General features: G+C 35.5%; 2 protein-coding genes across 2 annotated transcripts; both read right to left on the reverse strand.

The window, feature by feature from the left end:
• Window positions 1-8,739: 8,739 nt before the first annotated feature.
• Window positions 8,740-13,024, reverse strand: LOC123251403 (olfactory receptor 508-like). Its single transcript, XM_044680653.1, has 2 exons — window positions 12,998-13,024; window positions 8,740-9,696 (listed from the first exon to the last, which is right to left on the reverse strand). The coding sequence occupies exon 2, from the start codon at window positions 9,676-9,678 to the stop codon at window positions 8,740-8,742; it is 939 nt and encodes a 312-aa protein (XP_044536588.1). The 5' UTR covers window positions 9,679-9,696; window positions 12,998-13,024.
• Window positions 13,025-17,676: 4,652 nt separating this feature from the next.
• On the reverse strand, window positions 17,677-24,760 carry LOC123251410 (olfactory receptor 508-like). The gene is made up of 2 exons (XM_044680661.1): window positions 24,674-24,760; window positions 17,677-18,633 (listed from the first exon to the last, which is right to left on the reverse strand). The coding sequence occupies exons 1-2, from the start codon at window positions 24,758-24,760 to the stop codon at window positions 17,677-17,679; spliced, it is 1,044 nt and encodes a 347-aa protein (XP_044536596.1).
• Window positions 24,761-25,286: the final 526 nt, after the last annotated feature.

A 25,286-nucleotide genomic window follows, 5' to 3' on the forward strand; every position in this document is an offset into this window, starting at 1 on the left:
TCACTTGATCTTCTTAAGTTCATGAGGAAAAGATTCATACTAGCTCTGAGCAATGAAAGGTCTAATACACCTCCCCTTATCTACAGGCCCTTAGCAGCCAGCTAAGCCTCTTTCTATAATGGCAGCAAGTCTAGAGTTACCAAGCCAAGAAAATGATTGTGACTGATTAGTAACTTTTATAATGCACCCCAGTTCTAATTTTATAGTCAATCAAAGATTCCAAGTGGCTATCAGAATGAGTTACAGAATGTCACTGCTTGCTCTCAATCACTTCAAAGCAATCTAAGATTGTTTTTACATGTAAATAGGAAAAAACAAAGTATTACTAAATATAAATACAATGCCAACTCTTACACACAAAAAAGAAACTATTCTTTGGTTATGCTGCATTCAAAGTATCAGTAAAGTAAATGTAAGACTGGAAAAGTAGGATGAGGCTACATTGTAAATTTTTTAAATTTTTAAATGATTCTTTACTGATACCTTTTATTTTTAAATAACTTAATTTCTTCTATTATGTCTCTTCCCTCACCTTTTCCCAAGAGCTATCTGCAGAAAGTTAATATTAATCTACAATCTTTTTTGGCACTCCACAACAATCTTTGGATTATAAAGGAGAAAAACGTTTGATTTAAGATTGAAGATATAATCTTGTTTCTCCCACATTTGTTGAAGCAGGATTGAGACAAGTTCTTTGTTTATCTATAAAAAAGGCTCATGAGTGGTGATTTGCTATAAAATGAGCAAGGAAGAATCAGGTGGAGAAGAGTACACATGCATGCATGTGGCCATTCTAAATGTCTCATGGTGGTGACTGGGCATCTGGAAGACCTACCTCTTTCTGACCTGAAGTTAAGGTCAACCAATCCAAAAGGCTTGGGAAAAAGACATCACAAAGAGTATAAATTTGCAGAAGAGAGAGGAAATTCTTTTTTTCCTTTTGGAACTGCAGTTTGAGGAGGTGAGTAGTCTGTCTGGGAGCTAACATAGATGGCAATGTGAAAAGGGGGCTGAAAATAAGACTGGCCATACTTGGTCAATGCTTTTTCTTTCTCTGGCTTGCTTCCTAAGTATTTTAATTTATTATTTTAATGTTTACTTTAATTTTTAAAGAATTACAAATTTAGAAATCATATACAGAGAATTTTAATCATAATATATCCCATAGAAAAAAAGAATACATATTTATAGGTATATTATGTGACAAAGGTCATTGATAAAAAAATAGTTACCACATAAACCAAAAATTTTATGGCTATACTTTTGTAGTAGCAATGTACTGAAAACAAAATAGGTGCTCTGACTGAAGAATGGCTAAACAAATTGTGGCACATGGATATAATGGAATATTACATTGAGACAGAAACAAGGAAAAGATATACACGATCTGATGCAAAATGATGCAAACAGAGTCAAGAAAGTCTTTCAAAAAATGACTACACCAATGTAAATGAAAAAAACTCACACAAACTAATAGAAAATGACTGCTACAAATGACAAAAAACAATCATGAACTGAAATAAGAATACTGAGAAGACATTTCTCCCCACTCCTTTGTTTTTTGTTTTGTTTTGTTTTCATTGCAAAGATTAAATTATTTTATTTTATTTTCTATTTTTATTTTGAACATTTTCCCCTAGTTACATATTTCATGTTCTTTCCCTCTCCCCCAAACACTCCTAGACCCCCCTTAGCTGACACACAATTCCACTAGGTTTTACATGTATCATTGATAAAGACCTAATTCCATATTATTGATAGTTGGACTAGAGTTATCATTTAGTGTCTACATGCCCAATAATATCCCCATCAGCCTATGTGTTCAAGCAGTTGTTTCTCTTCTGTGTTTCTCCTCCCACATTTCTTCCTCTGAATGTGGCTAGTTTTCTTTCTCATAAGGCCCTCAGCCTTGCTCTGGATCCTTACATTGCTGCTAGTAGAGAAGTTCATTATGTTTGATTGTACCACAGTGTATCAGTCTCTGTATACAATGTTCTCCTGGATCTGTTCCTTTCACTCTGCATCAATTCCTGGAGGTCATTCCAGGTTCACATGGAATTCCTCCAGCTCTTTATTCCTTTGAGCACAATAGTATTCCATCACCAACAGATACCACCATTTGTTCAGCCATCCCCCAATCGAAGGACATTCTCTCATTTTCCAATTTTTTGCCACCACAAAGAGTGCAGCTATAAATATTTTTGTGCAACTCTTTTTCCTTATCATTTCTTTGTGGTATAATCCAAGCAGTGCTATGGCTGTTTCAAAAGGCAGATAGTCTTTTAAAGCCCTTTGATTAATTCACAACTCCACCAGCAATGCATTAATGTCCCCATTTTGCCACATCCCTTCCAACATTCATTACTTTCCCTTGTTGTCATTTTAGCCAATCTGCTAGGTGTGAGGTGGTACCTCAGAGTTGTTTTGATTTGCATTTCTCTAATTATTAGAGATTGAGAACACTTTCTCCTGTGCTTATTGATAGTTTTGATTTCTTTATCTGAGAATTGCCTATTCATGTCCCTTGCCCATTTATCGATTGGGAGATGGCTTGATTTTTTTGTATGATTGATTTAGCTCCTTGTATATTTGAGTAACTATTAGACCTTTATCTGAGTTTTTCCCCCAATTTGTTGTTTCCCTTCTAATTTTGGTAACATTGGCTTTGTCTATATAAAACCTTTTTAGTTTAATGTAGTCAAAATTATTTATTTTACATTTTGTGATTTTTTTCTAACTCTTGCTTTGTTTTAAAAACTTTCCCTTCCTATAGATCTGACAAGTATACTATTCTGTGCTCACCTAATTACTATAATTTCCTTCTTTATATTTAAGTCATTCACTTATTCTGAGTTTATCTCCCACTCCTTTGAAGAAGCAGGAGGTCTAAGTTTGCTCAAAATTACATATATTTCCAGATCTTTGCAATTAACATTTAAATTCACAAATTTAGTCCATTAAAATGAAATTTATTTCCAAAAGGGCTTTCTCTAAAGCCCTTTTATTGATATCACTCAATCATGCCTTTTATTACAATTAAATTTTGAATTAATATACACTGTAATTGCTTCGTTTTTATCCTTGTATCCCTAAAATCTAACATAACTCCTAAAACATGTACATACTTATATTAGCTCAAGACCAGGAAGCTCAAGCTAGTTGTTACCATACATAGGACCCATCTCTACAAACAGTGGAGATCACATATTCTCCTGCTACTCCACCTCCTTTTACTCAGACTATCTCCCATTATTACCATGTCTGCCTATTGACTCTTCCTTTTTAGTATCCTCTTCTTAGTCTACCCAAATCTCTTCACTAGATGATACTTCTGAGGAGAACCAAGTGCTTCTGGAATGGGGGGAAGTAGTTTGCAAAACTTTGTCTCCTTCATTCCCTTTATTTTGATAAAAAGGATTATAATAAATGTGGTCTATGTAAAAAAAAAATACATACTTGTATTTGTGAAGTTAAGATGCCAGATTAAGAATAGCCAACCAGCTGGATTTTCCCAACATTTCCACATAAGCAACTTTAAAATAACATCTTGAATCAAATTTTGGAGTGACAAAACCAACAAAAGGTCAAAATGAGACATTTTTCTGGCCTAAGAAAACTTAAAGGATCCACAGGAGAATTCTATGACATCGATATTGAGGCCTATCAAGACCCCACTCGTGACAGCAGTTGTTTCAGGAGCAGCATTTTCAAAAACTTTCAGCAGAAAGACAGTAAAGGGGTTGGCCAACTGGTCAAAAAAAATGAAAGAATACCTTCTGCTGGGTATTGATGGCACTAATTTGAAACTATTGCCCATCCACAATTCTGGTTTTCAATTGTAGGATGAAGCGCAGTGGTGGTGACTGATCACAAGGGAACAAGGGCAAAGAGAAGAGTACATTAGAAGAGCAATGGCCAGACCTCTCCCAAGATCCCAGAACCTTGGAAACATCAAAATATATAGACTCCCAGAACAAGCTCTGAAAATAGGAGCACCCCAAATCCTGAAGGTTGGAACAGTTCCTCCCCACCCTCATGTTAGCAGAACCCATTATAATACAAAATTCAAAGTAAAGAACTAAAGTGAAAAAAATTATCATAAAAGCTACTTCAATGGCAGGAAAAACCAAGATATAAATTTAGAAGAAAACAATGTGAAAACTGATACAAAAAATGCCTCCAAGAAAAGTCCTATTTGGAGCCAAACTCAATAAGAATTTCTGGAAGAGGTTTAAAAAAAAAGAGGTAAGAGTGGTAGAGAAAAAACAACTTGGAAAAGAAATTAGAGCAATGCAAGAAAATTATGAAAAGTGAATCGACACCTTGGTAAAAAAAAAGCACCAAAAATAATAAAGAAAATATCATCTTAAAAAGTAGAACTGACAAAATGGTAAAAGTCACAAAAACCCTTAAATATTAAGCTCCTAAAAAAAACAGAAATGGCCAAATGGAAAAGGAGATATAAAAAATTCACTGAAGAAAAGATCTGCTTAAAAAACAGAATTGGCCAAATGGGGAGAAATGGTACAAAATTTCACTAAAGAAAATGATTATTTTAAAATTAGTATTAGGCAAGTGGAAGCTGATGAGTTTATAAGACATTAAGAAATAATAACCCCAAATCAAAATAATTAAAAATAAAAAAATTGTGAATTACCTTATTGGAAAAACAACTGACATAGATAATATATTCAGATGATAATGTAAGTATTATTGCACAACTGAAAGCCATAATAAAGAAAGAGTTCTGCTATCATATTTCAAGAATTTATCAAGATAAATTGTCCTGATCATTTATATCTATGTGGTAAAATAGAAATTGAAAGAATTCATTGATTATCTCCTGAAAGATATCCCCAGATGAAAACTCTTTGAAATACTGCAGCCAAATTCCAGATCTCTTGGATCAAGGAGAAAATATTGTAAGCAACCAGAAGGAAGCAATTCAGATATTGTGGAGTCACAGTTAGGAGCACACATTATTTAGTGCCTTGCATCTCAAAGGAGTGTAGGGCTGGGAATATGATATTTCACAAAAGGTGAAAGAGTTAGAATTACAAACAAGATTAACCTACCCAGCAAAACTGAGTATAATCCTCCAGGGTAATGGGGAGATTGGCATTTAGTAAAATACTGGATTTCTAAGCATTCCTAATAAAAATATCAGAGCTTTATAAAAATTTAACATTTAAAGAGAAGACTCAAGAAAAGCATAAAAAGCATAAACATGAAAGAGTAATCATAAAAGTCTCAATAAAGTTAAACTGTTTGCATTCATATATAGGAAGATAATACATGTAGCTCTTAAGAATTTTATCGTTATTTTGTCAGTTAAAAGAAGTTTACATTACATTAGAGCTAGAGGTCATGGGTGTAAGTCAGTTATGTTGAATGATCTCAAAAATATTAAAAGGTTAGAAAGAGACATGCACTGGGAGAAGGGAGAGATAGAATGGGAAAATTTTTCTTACATAAAACAGTTGGAAAAGTAAGAGCTCTTACAATGGGAGAGAGAAATGGGCAGCTTATAGCCTATGTTTGACCTTCACTCTCATTTGAATTGGTTCGAAGAAGGAAGAATATATACAAATATACATATATATGTGTACATATATGCCCAAATATACATATGTAGATATGTATCCATATACACATACTAAATTATGCATAGAAATTTAAATTACCCCATAGGGAATTAGGAGGGGAAGAAGATAAGAGAAAGATTGGGGGAGTCATAAAAGAGAGGGCAGATTAAGGGAGACAGTGAATACAAGCAAAATAGACTTATGACAAGGGACAGAAAAAAGAAAAAGAATGAAATAGGAGAAAATAGGACGGAGGGAATACATAGTAATCATAACTGGATGTGAATGGGCTGTGCTCACCCATAAAATGGAACCACGTGATAGAATGAACTAGAAATCAGAATCCAACAATATGTTGTTTATAAGAGACACACTTCAAACAAAAGGACACACCATAGGCTTAAAAGAGAGGGCTAGGGGAAATGTAATAGGCTACTGCTGAAGTAAAAAAGGCAAGGGTAACTCATAATCTCAGAGAAAGCAAAAGCATAAAAAGACATTGTTAAAAGAGATAATCAGGGAAACTACATTATGCAAAATGATGCATAGACAATGAAGATCAAAAAAATTTTATAGCATATTTCTCTTATAAAGGCTTCATTTCCTAAATATGAATTGATTTTAGTACTGAGTCCAATTTATAAAAATAAGAGCCATTCCCCAACTGATGAATGTCAGAGGATATATACAATTTTCAGAAGAATTCAAAGCTTTCTGTAGTTTTATGAAAAATTCTCTAAACCAGTAATGGGCAAACTTTTAAAAGAAGGGGCCAAAAAAAAGGAAATGCTCATCTGTCAGTCTGTTTCTAAGGCAACTCTTTCGAAGTTTCATTGTATTGTATCCTACTCATTGTATTCGTCAGATTAGGAATAATGTCTCATGGCCCAATAGAACATTTCAGGGGACCTGCATCTGGCCCGGGGGCCATAGTTTGCCCATCACTACTCTAAACTGCTATTGATTACAGAAGTAAAAATTAAAATAACTCTATGGTACCACTTCACAACTATCAGAAACTAGTAATTCTGGAGAGAAGGAAAGATATGTAATGAACTGGTCGTAGAATAGAGAATTAGTGTAATCATTCTGGAGAAAAACATAAAGCTATGTGTAAAGGTCTATCAAATTATGCAAAACCTTTGACACAGATATACCACCACTAGTTGTGGAGTCCAAAGATATCAAAGGAAAAGGATCTATGCATACAAAAGATATATAGTAGTTCTTTTTGTGGTTGCAAAGAATTGGAAATTGAAGGGTGCTGTTATAGCCAAATAATTGCTGGTATGTTGAAATTCAAATCTGTTATTAATAAGCTATTATGAATGTAATTAAGCTAACAATATATTGATAATAGGTATTGATGGATGGTTGGTAATGCAAAGCTGTTATAGTAAACTAAAATTATCATGGGTTAAACTAATTTGTAGGTGGTGGATGGATGAAGACCGGATGCAGCCAGATACAACCATTATTTATTTGGAGGAAAGGTAGGGAGAGGAAGTGGAAGGATAGAAACTAGGAGTTAGGAATAGGTTAGGAAATCTATTAACCTTATACTAAAATCTCTAAATAAAATCTCCCAAAACTAACTGCTTTCTTTGCAGCTTCTTTTTGCCTTCAAGCAGACCTCCTTAAACTATTCTCACTAAACTAAGATTAAATTTTATCTTACTTTCCTATGCTAAATGATGAGCCTTAAATTTATAATGAACTCCTTAAAGTAATGTATGAAAAATCAACTGAGGTCTGAAACCAACTGTCAGATATAACTGTCAGAATCTCTTGCCAGAGAGACTTTGATACAGGCCCTCCTTCCAAGTTAGAGAGACTGGAGCTCCCTCTGACAGCTCTTTCTCCCTCCAGTAGAAAAGCTCTCATTGAAACACACTCTTTCTCAGATTCGTAAATGTTCATCAAACTTCTCAAAGGTAACTGTCTCAAATAACTAACAAATCTTCTTCTCTGAGAGAATGATCCAGCAACCTGTTCCTAAGGAAGTTAGAGAGACTGGAGCTCAGAAACAACTGACTTCTTTTTTTTATGATAGGCCTCTTAAAGTGATGGAGGGCTGTTGAAAAGACTTCTGCTCTTAAAGAGTCTGAGAGATGTTACTTAACTTCTTCTAACCTAGAAACTCTTCTCCTAAGGAGACAGAGAGAAAATTTAATAAATTTCATATAACAATATTCCCCTATTATGATTTTTTGGGAGACCCATTTCCCCAATGAATCATTTAACCTATCTTCTACTCTATATTTGAAACAGGAAGAGGTAAAGAGAGGAAGAAAGAAAACAAGCAAGCAAAAAAATTTTGCAAAATGCAAGTTACATATTACATAAAATTCCAAATATTTACAGTTACAGATATAACACAATTCTAACTATACACTATAAGAACAATGTAAAGCTAATAATTTATATTTACCTTATAGTTACTATGTATAAAACCTTACAAAAACATTATATAACATAATATACATTATTACATATAACAATGTTTATCAGTTGGGGAATGGCTAAACAAATTGTGCAATGAATATGATAGAATACATTGCTCTATAAGAAACAGGGTGATTTCAAAAAACATGGCAAGATGGGGGCAGCTGGGTAGCTCGGTGGATTGAGAGCCAGGCCTACAGACAGGAGGTCCTAGGTTCAAATCAGACCTTAGACACTTCCCAGCTGTTTGACCCTGGGCAAGTCACTTGACCTCCATTGCCTACCCTTGCCACTCTTCTGCCTTGGAGCCAATACACAGTATTGACTCCAAGATGGAAGGTAAGGGTTATTAAAAAAAAAAAAAAACATGGCAAGAATTGTATGAATTGATACAAAGAGGAATGAGAAGTGAGACTAGTAGCAATATAAGAATAAAAGATTTGGCTATTCTGATGAAAACAGTGATCCAAGACAATTCCAGAGTACTTGTATGATAAGAAAAGGGAGAGTTGATAAATTCACTTTATATGTAATATGGAAATGTGTTTTCCACGATAGGAAATATATAATTGGTATACTGTTTGCCTTTTCAATGGGCATGGAAGCAGTTGGTAGGAAAGAAGAGAAATTGCAACTCAAAGCTCAAAAGAAAGAATATTTAAAATAATTAGAAATAAGAGAATTTTATAAATACATGCATTAAATGAATTCATAAAAAAAGGTGTTTCCTACTCAACAGTTTTCTCAAGGCACCTTTTACTTCATTGTTCCTTAGACTGTAGATCAGGGGATTCAGCATGGGGATCATCACAGTATAGAAAACAGACACTACTTTGTTCTGATCTGTTGAATAGGTGGATTTAGGCATTGCATAAATGAACGTAAGGGTTCCATAAAACAGAGTGACTGCTGTGAGGTGGGAAGTGCAAGTTGAGAAAGCTTTGGATCTCCCCTTAGTAGAGTTTATCTTCAGGACAGAGAAGAGAATATACACATAGGAAATTATGATAACTAACATTGTTATCATAAGTATTGATGCAGCAGAGATAGCAGGAAGAACTTCAGCAAGATCATCTTGGGAGTAGGAAAGCTTCAAAAGTGGTGAATAATCACAGAAAAAGTGGTTAATCTTATTGGGTCCACAGAAGGACCGATTCAATAAGAAACCAGTAAAGATACAAGCATTTATACAACCACCTAGGTAGGATGTGGTGAGTAAGAGAGTGCAGACCCTAGTAGACATGTTGGTGGAGTAAAGAAGGGGACTACAAATAGCCACATACCTATCATAGGCCATCACAGCCAGCAGGAAGCACTCAGTAGTCCCAAAGGTGCATCCACAACACAATTGGGCCAAGCAACCTCCAAAAGTGATTAAGGTTGTGTCCTCTAGGTAACTCATAAGCATGAGTGGTGTGACAGATGAGGAAAATACAATATCCACAAAAGCCAAGTGACTGAGGAAAAGGTACATTGGAGTGTGAAGTTGGGAGCTATTTCTGATCAATATGATTATGCTAAGGTTACCCACTACTGTGACAACATAGACACCTAGAAATATCACATAGAGGATGACACATAGGACTGGATCATCTGCCAACCCCAAAATAATGAAATGAGTCACAGCAGTGCAATTATTGCCAGACATCTGTCCTAGAAAGTGTGCCTATTAGATAGAAGAAAAGTAAATTAAAATAGATCATGGAACTAAGACTTGGTTATGTCTCTTGATGTATTAACGATACATTGAGTACCTCCTACAAGCCCATTCTATTAACTTAATTCCATATTATGCCTCTACACTCCATGGCAGGGTGCTTATAAGAAAAGCAGTGGCGAATAAAATTTTCTCCATGAACCATCAAAACTGTGTTATTTGTTCCTTATGTCATTTTGACAGTGTGGAAAAGCCTGTAAAAGAGAAGAGGAGATCCCTTCTTAAATATATGCAAACTCTATACAAATGTGTGAATGCTATTCTGCTAAGTAAACACCATTGTAATTTCATTCCAAAGAAACAGAGTCTTTTTGTGTTTCTGCTGTCTCAGAAGATCAACTTTCACAATTAAAAATGTTACCCATCTCATGTCCATTAACTATGAAGTTCTGGATTCCAAAATGACCCTTCTGCTCTAAAATCACAAATGAGAAAAAATAGGGAATGTAGATTCTAAGTCTTCTCATACTTTACTCCTAGAACTTGACCTTATTGCAAAGAGTTATCATTAGGCTAGAGAATGGTAACCTTGAAAGACCATAGGAAATTTCCCATTGGAAACTAATCTTTCTAAGCAAAATAATGGAAAGCACTTCCTTAACCAGCTACAGTGACCATACTCTGTTTACATGTTGCTCTCTCTTCCACTGGAAAATAGTCAAGCAAACTATGGCATAGGAAAGTAGTGGCAATTTATTATGCCATGAGAATAAATATGTCTTGTTTGGATTAGTAATATGGAAACATTTTTATTGACTGATGCAGAATGAACTAGGGAGACATAGAAGAACAATACATGTGATGATCACAATAATCACAAGAGGGTAAACAACTTTGAAAGATCTCAGAACTCAGACCAAAGCAGTGACAAATGGTGTCTTCAGAAGACTTAACAGGAATATTTACCATATGCTTCTTGGAAGAGTTGTGAAAAATTAAAGGTAGAGAATAAGACATCATTTTGAGATATGACTGATCTATTGATTTGTGTTTTATCGTTATACTTATTTCTTAAAAAGGAGAGCTCCCAAAGTGAGTGGGGAAAGGTAGCTAAGTGAGGAGTGAAAGACAGAAGTGGAAGGAAGGAATAACAAAAAAAATTTTCAAAATGCACAAGAGAAAAATTAAAAATGCTACTTTGTATATATAAACATATATCTTATTTCTTTTAAAGATCAAACTATGTTTAAATGTTTGTATTTGCTGATGCTTGTTATGTTTGAAATAAAGAAATTTTCTTAAATATTGCTTTTTCACATGGAATATTCTAATTACTTCCATCCCTAAAGTCATTATTCTTCTTTTCTAAGTCCCATAATATAAGATTTAAAATATAAATATATTGTTCAGCAAAAAGAAGATCCTGTCTGTAACATTCATTTATGCGTCTGTGGTCCAATATTTTCTTTGTAACCACATGAAAAAAGAATGCCTTAATGAAAAAAAATTTGTAGAAAGCAGGGTGAATTTCACAATTTCCACTTTACCCTTCCCTCCGAACTGTATCTTACTTTTCCCATCTTTTGCATATTATTTTTGTGACAAAAGCATGGCTCTCCCTATGGACTCTCTTTCCTTTTCTCTTCTACAATTCAAACTCTTCAGTATCATCCCCTATCAACTCTGCTCCATTTTCTGAGAAGAAATTATCTAGCATGAACCTTTTGCTTCTTTCATTGAGCCCATCTCTCCTTTTTCAACTCTATGCTTTCCCCACTGAAAAACTCCTGTCTTACCTTTCCTTCTCAGCTTCCTTTCCCAGATCATGGCCATAGTGGAGCCTCCTTATGATGCATGTGCCACAGGCTCTGTCTAAAGCCATCTCCTTTTTTTTCCTATAGCTTCTCATTCAGTTGATCAGCTTTCTCTGTCATTAAGATCTCCACTGAGATGAATTCAAAGTCTACATATCATCTCTAAACTCCAACCCATATATCACCAATTGTTTGAGATTTGTATTTACATTTCCAAAGTCATTTCAAACTGGGGTCCAAAAGAGAACTCATTTCCAATCTTCTATCAAAAACCACTTATCTCCATAATTAAGTGTTTTTCATCTTCCTGCTACTCTTCTAATTGCCTTGGTTTGCAATTCTGGAATTAATCTCAACTCTTCTCTCCATTTTCCTTTTCTCAACCAATCAACTGCCAAGTCTTGCCACTTTAACATCCACAACTCAACTCCTTTTCTGTTCACTCACATAGCCATCATCCTAACTCCAGTTTTCATTTCCTCTCATTTGGACTATTACAAAAACCTTTTAATTTGAAATTAATTCTCTACTTCCTCAAAACTATTCTTCAAAAAACTTCAAAAATGATCTTTCCAAGGTCCATGGCTGACCTTTCATTTGTTTATACAACTATTGAAAAGATCCCTATTGCCTTGAGGATAAAATAATACTTCTTCAGCTTGATATTTAGAATCCTACACAATCTGAATCTAAATTTCACTTCACACTTAGACACATACTCTATATTACAATCCAATTGGCCTACTGACTTCCTCAGACTCAGAATTCTACCTGCATCTCTCTTAACTCCTTTATGTTCAGAATGCAGTACCTCATCTCAGCTTTTTAGTATCTCAAGCTTCTTTTATGTCTCACCTAGTCAATCACCACTTACATGCAGTCTAGCTTCTGAAATTCTGTCCCTGCTCAACTTATCTTGTATTTACTTATTTGTGTAAACGTTTTATCTCTTCCTCACCAATGCAAGGGAAACTCCAAAAGATTAAGGATTATTTTGCATTTTATTTTCTTTGTATCTCCACTACCTAGAACAGGGTCCTATGCAAAATGAACACATAAAAAACAGAGTTAAATTCAAAGCAACAAAACAGACTTGAAAACCTCATTTATATTGGCAGCATAATCATTATGCTCTGATAACAGGATTAAGGATAATGATATCAAAATGTAAATTTAACACATTCCTACCATGGTTTTGGGGGAAAAACAATTATTCTTATTTTATAGATTAGATAACTAAAGAACACAGAGGTTCAGTCACTTGCCCATGATCATTGTTACAGAAATTAAAATTCAGACATGCAATTGAAATCCAGCTCTCCAGGGCTTCAATTTCAATTCTCTTTCCACTGCACAAAACAGTAACTAAATAAGTGAAATTCCTCCCCGAAAAGCCACAATTTGAGAAGTGGGGCAAAACACAGGAAACAACCTATTTATATATAGAGATCTTTATGTAAGTATCCTTACCTAACCATATTCCATCAGGTACTTACTGTTTGTAGTGGTGATTCCAGATTTACAATATGAACTGTAATGCTGAAATAATGTTCCATGCATATACCTCACTTTTAAATCTTTTACTTTTCATAGCCCTACAAGGGACCAGAGACATGAAGACCAAAATCAGGAATGAATCTCATTCCCTGAAACAAAGGGGCAGACAGAAAAAGAGAGAGAAATGAACTAAAGCTTCATGCCTACCTGAAATCAATATAAAGTCCATCACAGTAAAAGGCAAAGGCCTCCCTGTTTTGAGCTACATATAAAAAGCCAGGTCTAAGTATTTGCATAGCAAAACAAAGAATAGCAGTGATATCTATTGTTGCAAGAAAATGATAACTTTAGACTCCAAGTTATTGTCTTCACATGACATTCTCATATTTATGTTGAGTTTTAGAGCATTTGGGGTATCACTCCTTGATCAACTTAACAGTGAATATAACTTGCATCATTATAATACCATTTGAAATCCACTGGGATTAAGAAAATTACAAACACACAGAGGAATTATGTAAGAAGTTCTCAAAAATCTCAGGAGCCTTCATTTACTTTTTCATTGTCTATATTTTCCCAGGTTTTTTTAAAAAAGTAAAAAACAAGATTGAATGGCAGCATATTCAACCTAGTATGATGTGCCATGGAAGCTCTCAAAAATCATTTTGGCATCAACACATGGCAGTTGTGGTGGGACAATGTTCACTAGGTATGAAGAGTGTTTTCATCACCTCACCAGATTCATTTTGGTCAGCCCATAACCCATCAAGATTACACATATATCTAAATGAGGCTGAAAGGTCATCTATGTAACTCAGGTTAGGGTAAACAGTGAAGAAAATTAGTCATTTGTAAAGTCAATATTGATAATCTTTAGGATCCTGATGAAATTCCCCTGGAATATAAGAGCAGTTATGACAGGTGACACAGAGATTTTCCATAAGAGAATTGACATATTCTGTGAATCTGATGAGGGCCAAGAGATAAGGATCTTTCACTGCCTAGTTAAAAAAGAGAAAAAGAGATTCTGGAACTTGGCAAAGTGATTTAGTCTTGTCCTCTCTGTCTTTGAAAGAGGGAAGCTGGAAAGAACTTCCTTACAAAGATCTTCAGGTATGTTCAGTTTTCATGTCACAGAAGAGAGTAGGATAAATTGTAGTTCATCTAATCAGTTATATTAGAACATTACTGTTGTATTTGGGTATTGCTTTCAGCATATTAAAAAAATTTCCTATGAGTGAATTACTGAAGGGAGTAATTAAACTAAGTGAAAAATCAAGTTGGAAGATCCAGTGATTGGGGATATTTGACAAGTTATGAATTATTGTAATAACCAAACCCATAGATAGGAACCCAAAAAAACAGTAGGGAAATATAAAAGTTTGGAAGATCATAAAATGGGACTAAATGCACATTTTCAGGGACTGGGTGGAGCTCTCCATGGACTTTTTCTCATATCCAGTTGAATGATGTGGTGTATCTTAGATTAGGTTGTTATTTAGTAACTTGCTCAGATTCAGAAGTGTTACTCCAGATGTAACATCTTTTCTGTTCTTTGAAACATTGTCCTATGAACCACAGAACTCGATCACAAGCTTTTGGACTCTTAATTTCATACTCTTGAACCATATTTCCAAAAATATTTTTCACTCTTATCAGCTATTCTCAACTTGACAAGGAAATAATCTAATTATATATTAGATGGCTTTATTATTTAAAATATTTCTCTTCTTCCTCAGCCTTTATTTTAAAATGTTTACATTTAATTTTCATTCGATCTGTTAGTTTCATGTAAAAAATTTTTAATATTCATTCTTAAAAATATGATGTTTCAAATTTTTCTCTCCCTCTTTCACTCCCCCCTTCTTTGAGAAGGCAAAAATTTGATACAGAATATACATTTGAAGTCATGGAAAATATTTCCATATTAGCCTTGTGATAATAGAAAACACAGATTGAAAAAACTCTCCAGAATAATAAAATGTTTAAAACTTCAATCTGTATCCAGGTGCCATCAGTTCTTTCTGTGGAGATGGACAGCATTTTTCATCAAAGTTCTTTAAGAATTACTTTGGAGGGGCAGCTGGGTAGCTCAGTGGAGTGAGAGTCAGGCCTAGAGACAGGAGGTCCTAGGTTCAAACGCGGCCTCAGCCACTTCCCAGCTGTGTGACCCTGGGCAAGTCACTTGACCCCCATTGCCCACCCTTACAAATCTTCCACCTATGAGACAATACACCGAAGTACAAGGGTTTAAAAAAAAAAAAGAATTGCTTTGGATCATTGTATTTCTGAGGATATGAGTCATTCGAAAGTTGATGATACAATATCATAGTTAATATGTACAATGTTCTTCTGGTTTCATTTCATTTTGCATCAGTTCATGTTAAGTCTTTCCATTTGTTTTTCTGATGGCATCTTGCTCATGATTTCTTATATCATAGTGGTATACCATCATAATGACATATCAGAAATTGTTGGACCATTCCCCAATTAAGGGGCATTCCCTCAATTTCCAATTATTTGCCACCACAAAAAGAGCTGATCTAAACATTTTAGTACTCACATATCCTTTTCCTTTTTCTCTTATTTCTTTGGGCTACAAACCCAATAGTGGATCAAGGATTTAGTGCAGAGTCAGAGGTTATGCACATAACTCTTTGGGTATAGTTCCAAATTGTTCTCCAAATGATTGAAACAGTTCACAACCATACTGTTTATACCTTAGTTTCTCTATATTCCATATCCTCTCCAATATTTGTCATTTTTCTCTTCTGATGAACTAGCTAATTAATAAAGCATTAGGTGGTTCCCCACAGTTGTTTTAATTTCTACTTCTTTAACTAAAAGTGACTTAGAGCTTCTTATGTGTGTATATGATTTCTTCTGAAAATTTTCTGTTCACATCCTTTGACTATTTATCAATTGAGTAAGAACTCATTGTTAACATTTGTTCAGTCCTCTGTATATTTCTGAAATGGTTCAAGAAAGAGGAGAAGTGGCAGATTTCACAAGAATATTACAGAAAATAAAGGCTGTTGTAAAATATCAGGATCTTTCAGCCTGGGAACTTTAAGCCTAATTAAGGAGGATCACATTAATTTTTATTCTATAACTTCCAAAAGTGGGTAAAAGCATGAGTCTAGTTCCTTACTTAGACACAAGATGAACAAAACAGAGATTGTGAATAGTCAGTGTTGGCCAAGATTAGCAACTTGAGGTTGATATACATTCTACTACCTCTCTACATTAGGAACATGTTGCTCTTCTCTGAAAAGAAAGCATACAATGAGGGTTTTCTCATAGTTAGCCTATGAATGAAGTGACCAAGGGATATAAATGGGTAAGAGGCAGAAAAAATTGCACAGAAAAGATAATGCAGAATTATAATCAAAGTTTATTTAATTAATGCTTGAAAAAAATTATAAAGCAATGGCAAAAGTAATTATTTTTGACTAGTGTATTGTGTCAGCCAGAAGAATGAATAGAAATTTAGTTTGATTTAGAGAAGCAAAGGATTAACAATTAGTAAGGTGATAATTCCACTGTATTCTGCATTGATAGGATCACATTTGGAATATCATGTTCAGAACAAGACGCCTTATTTTAGGAAAATGGAGAAGATCTATAGGAGGATAGGTAAGACAATGGTTAGTCAACAAAGACATGAAGTGCTTACTATCTGCTGCACCCTATGTAATAATTTGGAATGTAAAGAAAAGCATTAAAGCCTCATTTCTCAAATATATACTAATTAAGAGAGCTGATTCAAATTCATAAAAATAAGAGCTATTTCCCCAGTTGATGAATGTCAAAGGATATAAATGGGCAATTTTCAGAAGAAGAATTCAGTTTGTATGAAAAATGCTCTAAATCACTATTGTTTAGAGAAATGCAATTTAAGACAACTCTAAGGTACCACTTAGCACCTATCAGAAATCACTAATGCTAGAGGGAAAGAGGGAAAATAGGTATGCTAATAAACTGCTGGTGGAGTTGAGAATTGGTCTAATCATTCTGGAGAAAAATGTAAAGCTATGTGCAAAGATCTATAAAATTGTGCAAAATACCCAGTCATACCATGGCTGGTGTGAAGTATAAAGATAGCAAAGAAAAATGAAATTGTTCTATCTGCACAAAAATATTTATAGCAGCTCTTTTGTTGTGGCAAAAGAATTGGAAATTCAGGGCCGCTTAGCAGTTGGATTATGGTTAACCAAATCTTGGTATCTGATTGTGAATGGATTACTCTTGTGCTATAAGAAATGATGAGGGGTAGTTTCAGGAAAACTTGGGGAAGAACCATATGAACTGATACAAAGAGAAGAGAGAAAAACTGGGGGAGCAGCAATGTAGGAATGGTGATAAACTGTGAGAGACGTAGTTATTCTGAAACAATAATCTAAAAGGATTCTGAAAATATTGATAACTGATTAACTTTATGCATAAACTGAAATATAATTTTCTCACTTATTTTTCTTGCTTTTTGTAAAATGACTAACATATAAATCTGTTTTGCATGATATCAAATGTATAATTGATAAATTGCTTGCCTTCTCAATGGGCATGGAAGCAGATGGTAGGAAGGGAGAGAAATTGAAACTCAAAACTTAAAAAGGAAAGAATATTTAAAATAAATAAGATATAAGAATGTTTTTAAAATACAGGCATTGAATTGAATTCATGAAAAAAAGTGTGTCCTACTCATCAGTTTTCTCAAAGCACCTTTTACTTCATTATTCCTTAGACTGTAGATCAGAGGATTCAGCATGGGGATCATCACACTATAGAAAACAGACACTACTTTGTTCTGATCTGTTGAATAGGTGGATTTAGGCATTGCATAAATGAAAGTAATGGTCCCATAGTACAGAGTGACTGCTGTGAGGTGGGAGGTACAAGTTGAGAAAGCTTTGGATTTTCCCTTAGTAGAGTTTATCTTCAGGACAGAGAAGAGGATATACACATAGGAGATTATTATAACTAACGCTGTTATCATAAGTACTAATGCAGCAGAGACAGCAGGAAGAACTTCAGCAAGATCATCTTGTGGGAAGGAAAGCTTCAAAAGTGGTGAATAATCACAAAAAAAGTGATTAATCTTATTGGGTCCACAAAAGGACCGATTCAATAAGCAACCAGTAAAAGTCCAAGCATTTATACAACCACCTAGGTAGGAGGTGGTGAGTAACAGAGTGCAGACCCTAGTAGACATGTTGGTGGAGTAGAGTAGAGGGTTACAAATGGCCACATACCGATCATAAGCCATCACAGCCAGCAAGAAGCATTCAGTACTCCCAAAAGTAGATGTAAAACACAATTGAGCCAAACAGCCTCCCAAAGAGATTAAGGTTCTGTCCTCTAGGTAACTCATAAGCATGAGAGGTGTGACAAATGAGGAAAATCCAAGGTCCAGAAAAGCCAAGTGACTGAGGAAAAGGTACATTGGAGTGTGAAGTTGGGAGCTATTTCTGACCAATATGATTATGCTAAGGTTACCCACCACTGTGACAACATAGACACCTAGAGATATCACAAAGAGGATGATGTGAAGAGTTGGATCATCTGTCAACCCCAAAATAATGAATTCAGTCACCGCAGTGCAGTTATTCTCAGACATCTGTCTTGGAAAGTGTGCCTATTAGACAGAAGAAAGGGAAATTAAAATAGTTCATAGAACTAAGATTTGGTTATGTCAATTGACTTATGTAGGACACATTCACTGAGTACCTCCTACAAGCCCATTCTATTAACTTAATTCCATATTATGCCTCTACACTCCATGGCAGGGTGCTTATAAGCAAAGCAGAGATGAATAAATTTTTCTCCATGGAACAACAATACTTTGTCATTTCCTAATTTTGCCATTTTGACAGTTGTTATAAAAATAAAGGACTCTCTACTACTATGCTTCTAGGGGATATTGGTTAGGGAAGCTGTGCCTTGTATTCCCCTAGGTAGCTGGTGACTGGGGACACCAATTCAGTCACCTTTGCTAGATGATATCATTCCTATTTCTATATAACAGTGCCTAGGCTGGACTCTTGTGGTCTGGTGGATAGTTAACTCTTTCAGGTCCTACCTGGGGTTGGATTAATTATTAATATTGGGCTCTAATTAGCCTTGGATCACATTTCATCTGACTGCATTGCTCCCTCCCCAAGGGTCGTGATATAATGACCACTCAGAAAGGTACTTAATACACATTATCTATTGATGTTAAATAGGGAAAGGAATAAACAGCTATGGATTGGGGATAGTCACACTAATATCTATGATCAATAATCCCTCAGGACTGTAGGCTTTTGTTTCAGTAAGGCTGGAGCTAGTGGTTTCACACTCCTCTGGTTCAGCTTGGCCATTGCCAAACCAGGGAAGGCAAACTGCTCAGTTGGTACAGATATTGTGATTTCTCTCAGCTTCCTTGTTCTCAGTTTCTGGTATGTCAGCCTTGCACAGCCTTCAGGAAATAAACCCCTTTAAGAGATCCACCCTCTTCTTCTTATATCTCCCCCCTTCCTCCCTTCACTTCCTGGGCCCAGATACCTAATAGCTAATGGTGATTCAAATGCCTAAAGATCTAGGGATATTCAGAGAGGATTGAGGACCCATGATCAGAGACCCACAGATCACTCCTTCCAGATCAAAGATCCAAGATCAATTGTCAAGCTCAAAGACCAAAGACCTAAAAGATCAAAGACCCCTCCCAGATGACTGTTAGGGGTATTTATATCCTCAGGCCAACTGCCTTTGCTCCTGTCCTCACAACATCCAGGAACATTCCAATGTCTCAAACTGTCTCCCTTGTCAATCAAGGTGAGACTAACAATTCTCAGAGTTTAAATATAACACAGTGTGGGAAAGCCTATATGAGAAAAGAGGATAGTTACTCCCACCTTAGGAACCCTTTTTAAATATATGCAGACTCTATACAAATGTGTGAATGCTATTCTGCTAAGTAAATACTCCTTTTAATTCATTCCAAAGAAACAGAGTCTGTTTTGTGCTCCTGATGTCTCTGAAGACCAACTTCCACAACTAAAAATGTCATCCATCTTATGCTTATTAACTATGAAGAAGTTCTGGATTCCAAATTGACCCTTTTGCTCTAAAAACACAAATGAGGAAAAATAGGGAATCTGGATTCTCAGTCTTTTTCTCTTACTTTATTCCTAAACTTGACCTTATTGCAAAGAGCTATCATTAGGCTAAAGAATGTTAGCCTTGATAGAGCCTGGGAAATTTCCCTTTGGAAAGTATTCTTTCTAAGCAAAATAAGGCTTTATTTTACTTGCTCAACCTGATGTAGTAACCATATTCCATTTACATTTCTTCCTTCAGTTGGAGAATAGTTGAGTGAACTGTGGTTAAGGAAAGCAGTAGCAATTTATTATGCTATGAGAAGTAATGAATATGTATTCCTTGAGGTAGTAACGTGGAAACACTTTTATTAGCTAATGAAATGGAAGAACAATATATATTGTTAAAATGATTGTTAAACTGTTATAATGATAGACTTGTGTGTGTGTTAAGCCTATTTTATCTTGGTTACTCACCACCTTAACATTGAGGGCTTCAAAGGGGATTATCCGTGATGGTATTAATACAGGGATGGACAGGAACCTGTGTACAGATAAAAGACTTCTATGGGGTTGGTAGTTGATGGTTTGCTAGGACTTAGCAAAATGCCTGGCCTCCTTAGAAAAGCTTTTCTGTATACAGTCCCTGTGGGGGAAAGCAACAATGGCAGACAGATTAGGGGTTTGACTTAATGGAAGTTCGATAGAGTTATCTCCCCCAAATTTCTCCTCACACCATCAATCCTAATCAGGTTTTCTCAAAGAAACCTACCTGACTGTGGATATCTTAACAGAGTGGTTTATTATAACACAGGCTTAAGGATGGGTATGGAGAGTGGGGTAGGAAAGTGTATTCAGTCAATAAAGATATGGGGTCCTTTTGGCTTGGGCCAAGTCAAAGGCTTTGGCCAAAACACTTTTTCCTCCTTCCTCTAATCTGTCATCTAATCTAATCTACAGACAGGATAGCAAAGGTCTTTCTCAGTTGGCACAGAGTTGTTAGGATGTCTTCAGGCTGGCTTCCAGATCAAAGACCTCTCCAGCTGCTGTAGATGGCTAATCATCCTCTTTGGTGTTATTCAGGAGAAACAGGAACACTTTCAGGTCTTCAAGGCACAAAGGGGAAGATAGGGAAAACCCCAGGTATCAGAATGTTGAATCCTGAGATCAGGTAAGGTCCTCCATCTAGCACCAAGTTCAGAGACCAAGTCCCTCCTCCCAGTTCCATTTCCCACAAGCTTCTTTTGCTCCTTCCAACTGTCACTTCTGCTCTTCAAGCTTTCTTGCAACATTCCAAAAATCTCCTTTCTGTGCCATATGATAAATATGAAAAATGATAAAGGCTGATATAATAATATAAATTAGTATTTTAATTAAAGCCATGCTGATAGATAAAATCATTAGACCACGCGCTTGTAAGCATTCAAAACTGCCGCCTCCATTTTTGTTTCCTGTCTCTACCTTCCAAATCTGCTGGCCAAGACCCTACTAGCAAAGAGCGAGCTACTGGCAAAAGAGAGTACTTCCTCCTAACCCAGGAGATTTAAACCCTTCCCTGCGTCAAGACGTAAGCCTTCCCAAGCCCAAAAACTGGAAACGGAAACCTGTTGGACCACGGGAAATGTAGTTTGATACATTTCCCAAATTTCACTTTTACACATACTTTTCCTAAATATGATGATCACAATAATCATGAGAGGGTAAACAACTTTGAAAGACCTCAGAACTCAGACCAAAGTACTGACAAATTGTGTCTTCAAAGGACTTATGAGGAAATATTTACCTCTTGCTTCTTGGAAGAGGGGTGAGGAACTAGAGGTAGAGAAGAAGACATGAAATTTCATACATGGTTGAACTATTGATTAGTGTTTCTTGATTAAACATATCTCTTATAAGGGAGAGCTCCCACTGTGAATGGGGAGAAGTAGCTAAATGGGGAATTATAGACAGGAGTGGAGAGAAGGAATAACAAAAAAGTTTCAAAATATACAAAAGAAAAATAAAAATTCAACTTTGCATGTGTATATGTACATATATATCATATTTCTTTTAAAGACCAAACTATATTTTTTTAAACTTTTTTTTTAACCCTTAACTTCTGTGTATTGGCTCCTAGGTGGAAAAGTAGTAAGGGTGGGCAATGGGGGTCAAGTGACTTGCCCAGGGTCACACAGCTGGGAAGTGTCTGAGGCTGGATTTGAACCTAGCACCTCCCATCTCTAGGCTTGACTTTCAATCCACTGAGCTACCTAGCTGCCCCCAAACTATGTTTGAATGTTTGTATTTATTGATGCTTAAGTTTGAAGTAAAAGAAATGTTCTTAAATATTGTTTTTTTCCTGGAATATTCTAATTACTCCCATCCCTAATCTCATAGTTGTTCTCTTCTAAGTCCCATAAAATAAGATAAAATATTAAGATACTGTTCAGCAAAGAGAAGATCCTGACTATAACATTCATTTATAGGTCAATGATCTAACACATTCTTTGTAACCACAAGAAAAAAGAATGCCTTAATGAAAAAATTTTGTAAAATGCAGGATGAATTTCACAACTCCTACTTTACTCTTTTCCCCTCTGAACTGAGGACTTTGCATCATACTTTTCTGACCAAAGAAAGGCTTTCCCCATGGATTCCTTTTCTTTTCTCTTCTACAATTGCAAACTTCTCAAAATCATCCCCTATTGTTTCTACTCCATTTTCTGAAAAGATATTTGTCCTATTGTCTAACGCCAATTCCTCTTCTTCTTTCACTGATCCCATCTCTCCTTTTTCAACCCTATGTTTTCCCCATTGAAAAACTCCTATCTGACCTTTCCTTCTCAGCTTCCTTTCCCAGGTCATGGCTGCAGTGCAGACTCCTTATAATGCATGTACCACAGGCTCTGTCCTAGGCCCTATCCTTTCTTTCTATAGCTTCTCAATCAGTCAATCAGTTTCCTCTGTCATTAACATCTCCTTCCAAATGAATTCAAAGTCTCTATATCACGTCTGAACTCCAGTCCACACATCACCAAATGGTGGACATTTGTATTTATATGTTCAAAATCATTTCAAACTGGAGTCCAACAGAGAAGTTATACCATGGCCAATCTTCTACCTAAAACCATTTATCTACATAATTCATTTTTTTTCAGCATCCCACCTCCTTTCTAATTACCTTGGTTTGCTATCCTGGAATTCATTTCAGCTGTTCTCTCCATCTTCCCTTTCTCAACTAGTCAACTGGCAACTCTTGACATTTGACTTCCACAATATAGATCTCATCTTCTCTTTTGTCTACTCATACAGCCATCTCCCTAACTCGAGTTTCCATCTCCTCTCATTTGGACTATTACAAAAGCCTCTGAATTAGAAGTTTATTCTCCTCTTGCTCAAAACTATTCTTCAAAACCTTACAAAAATGATCTTCCTTAAACCCATGGGTGATCATGTCATTTGTTTACACTAACCTTGAAAAGATCCCTATTGCCTTGAAAAGAAAAATAGTTCTTCAGCTTGATATTTAGAATTTTGCACAATCTGAATCTAGATTCCCCTTCAGATTTTTTTTCACTTCATTCTTAAGTACATACTGTATATTTCAACCAAACTGGCCTACTGACTTCCTCAGACTCAGAACTCTACCTGAATCTCTGTGACCTCTGCATAGACCATCTTTTATGTTCAAAATACCTCATCTCTACTTCTTAGAAACTCAAACTTTCTTTGTTTCACCTTGTCAATCACCACCTACACAGAATCTAGTTTGTGAAACTCTATTCCTCCTCAACATATCTTGTATTTGCTTATCTGTGTAAATATTTAATCTCTTTCTCACCAGTGGAATGTAAGCATCCTAAGATTAAAAATTTTTTTTGCATTTTATTAGGTATCTCCAGTACCTACATTAGGGCCCTGTGCACAATGAGCACATAAATAAATTAGTTCAGTTCAAGGCAACAAAACACTTTTGAAAGCTTTGTCTCATTTATGTTGGTAGCACATTCATTACAATCAGATAAAAGAATTGTTAATTACTCAGTATGAAAATGTAAGTTTCATAAATTGCTTTCCTCTCAATTTTATTTATAAATTTTTTTTTATTAAAACCCTTACCTTCCATCTTGGAGTCAATACTGTGTATTGGCTCCAAGGCAGAAGAGTGGTAAGGGTAGGCAATGGGGATTAAGTGACTTGCCCAGAGTCACACAGCTAAGAAGTGTCTGAGGCCAGATTTGAACCTAGGATCTCCTGTCTCTAGGCCTGGCTCTCAATCCACTGAGCTACCCAGCTGTCTCCTCCTCTCAGCTTTTAAAAGAAAATAGTAATTTTTATTTACAAAAGAGGTATCTGAGGAACATAGAGGTTCTGTCACTTGTCCAAGATCACTGTCACAGAAATTAAAATTCAGACATGGAATTTATATCCAACTCTCTTGATTTCAATTTCAATTCTCTTTCCACTACACCAAACAGCAAATAAATGAGTGAAATTTCTCCTCCCAAGGTCACAATTTGAGAAGTGGGGCAAAACACAGGCAACAAATGACCTATGTATGCACAGATATCTCTATGTAAGTGTCCTTCCTTACCTAATCATATTCCCTCAGGTACCTACTGTTTGTAGTAATGTTTCCAGATGGATAATATGACCTGTGGTCAACCAGAATTTTCTTACTAAGTGGGGAAATAATGTTCTGTGCATATACTTCACTTCCAAATCTTTGACTTCTTACTACACTACAAGGGACCAGAAACATGAAGATCAAAATCAGGAATGAATCTCATTCACTGAAACAAAGGGAAAGAGTAAGAGACAGACAAGAGAAAGAGAGAAATATATTAATGCTTACCTGAAATCAATATAAATTCCAGCACAGTAAAAGGCACAGATCACCCAAACATGAGCTACAAATCAAAAACCAGATTTAAGTATTTTTTAGCAAAACAAAGAACAGCAGTGATACCTATTGTTGCAATAAGATAATTTTTAACTCAAAGTTATTATCTTCCCATGGCATCAACATATATTTGTTGGGTCTTATATCATTTGGGACATAACTCCTTGAGCACCTAAATAGCAAATGTAGGCTGCATCATTAAAATGCCATTTGAAATCCACTGGGGTTAAGACAATTACAAACACACAGTTGTTTGAGAAGTTCTCAAAATTCTCAGGAGCCTTCGTTTATTTTTTCTTTGTCTATGTTTATCAAGCATTTTTAAAAAGT

Source organism: Gracilinanus agilis, chromosome 6 (assembly GCF_016433145.1).
Source record: "Gracilinanus agilis isolate LMUSP501 chromosome 6, AgileGrace, whole genome shotgun sequence".
NCBI lineage: Eukaryota > Metazoa > Chordata > Mammalia > Didelphimorphia > Didelphidae > Gracilinanus > Gracilinanus agilis.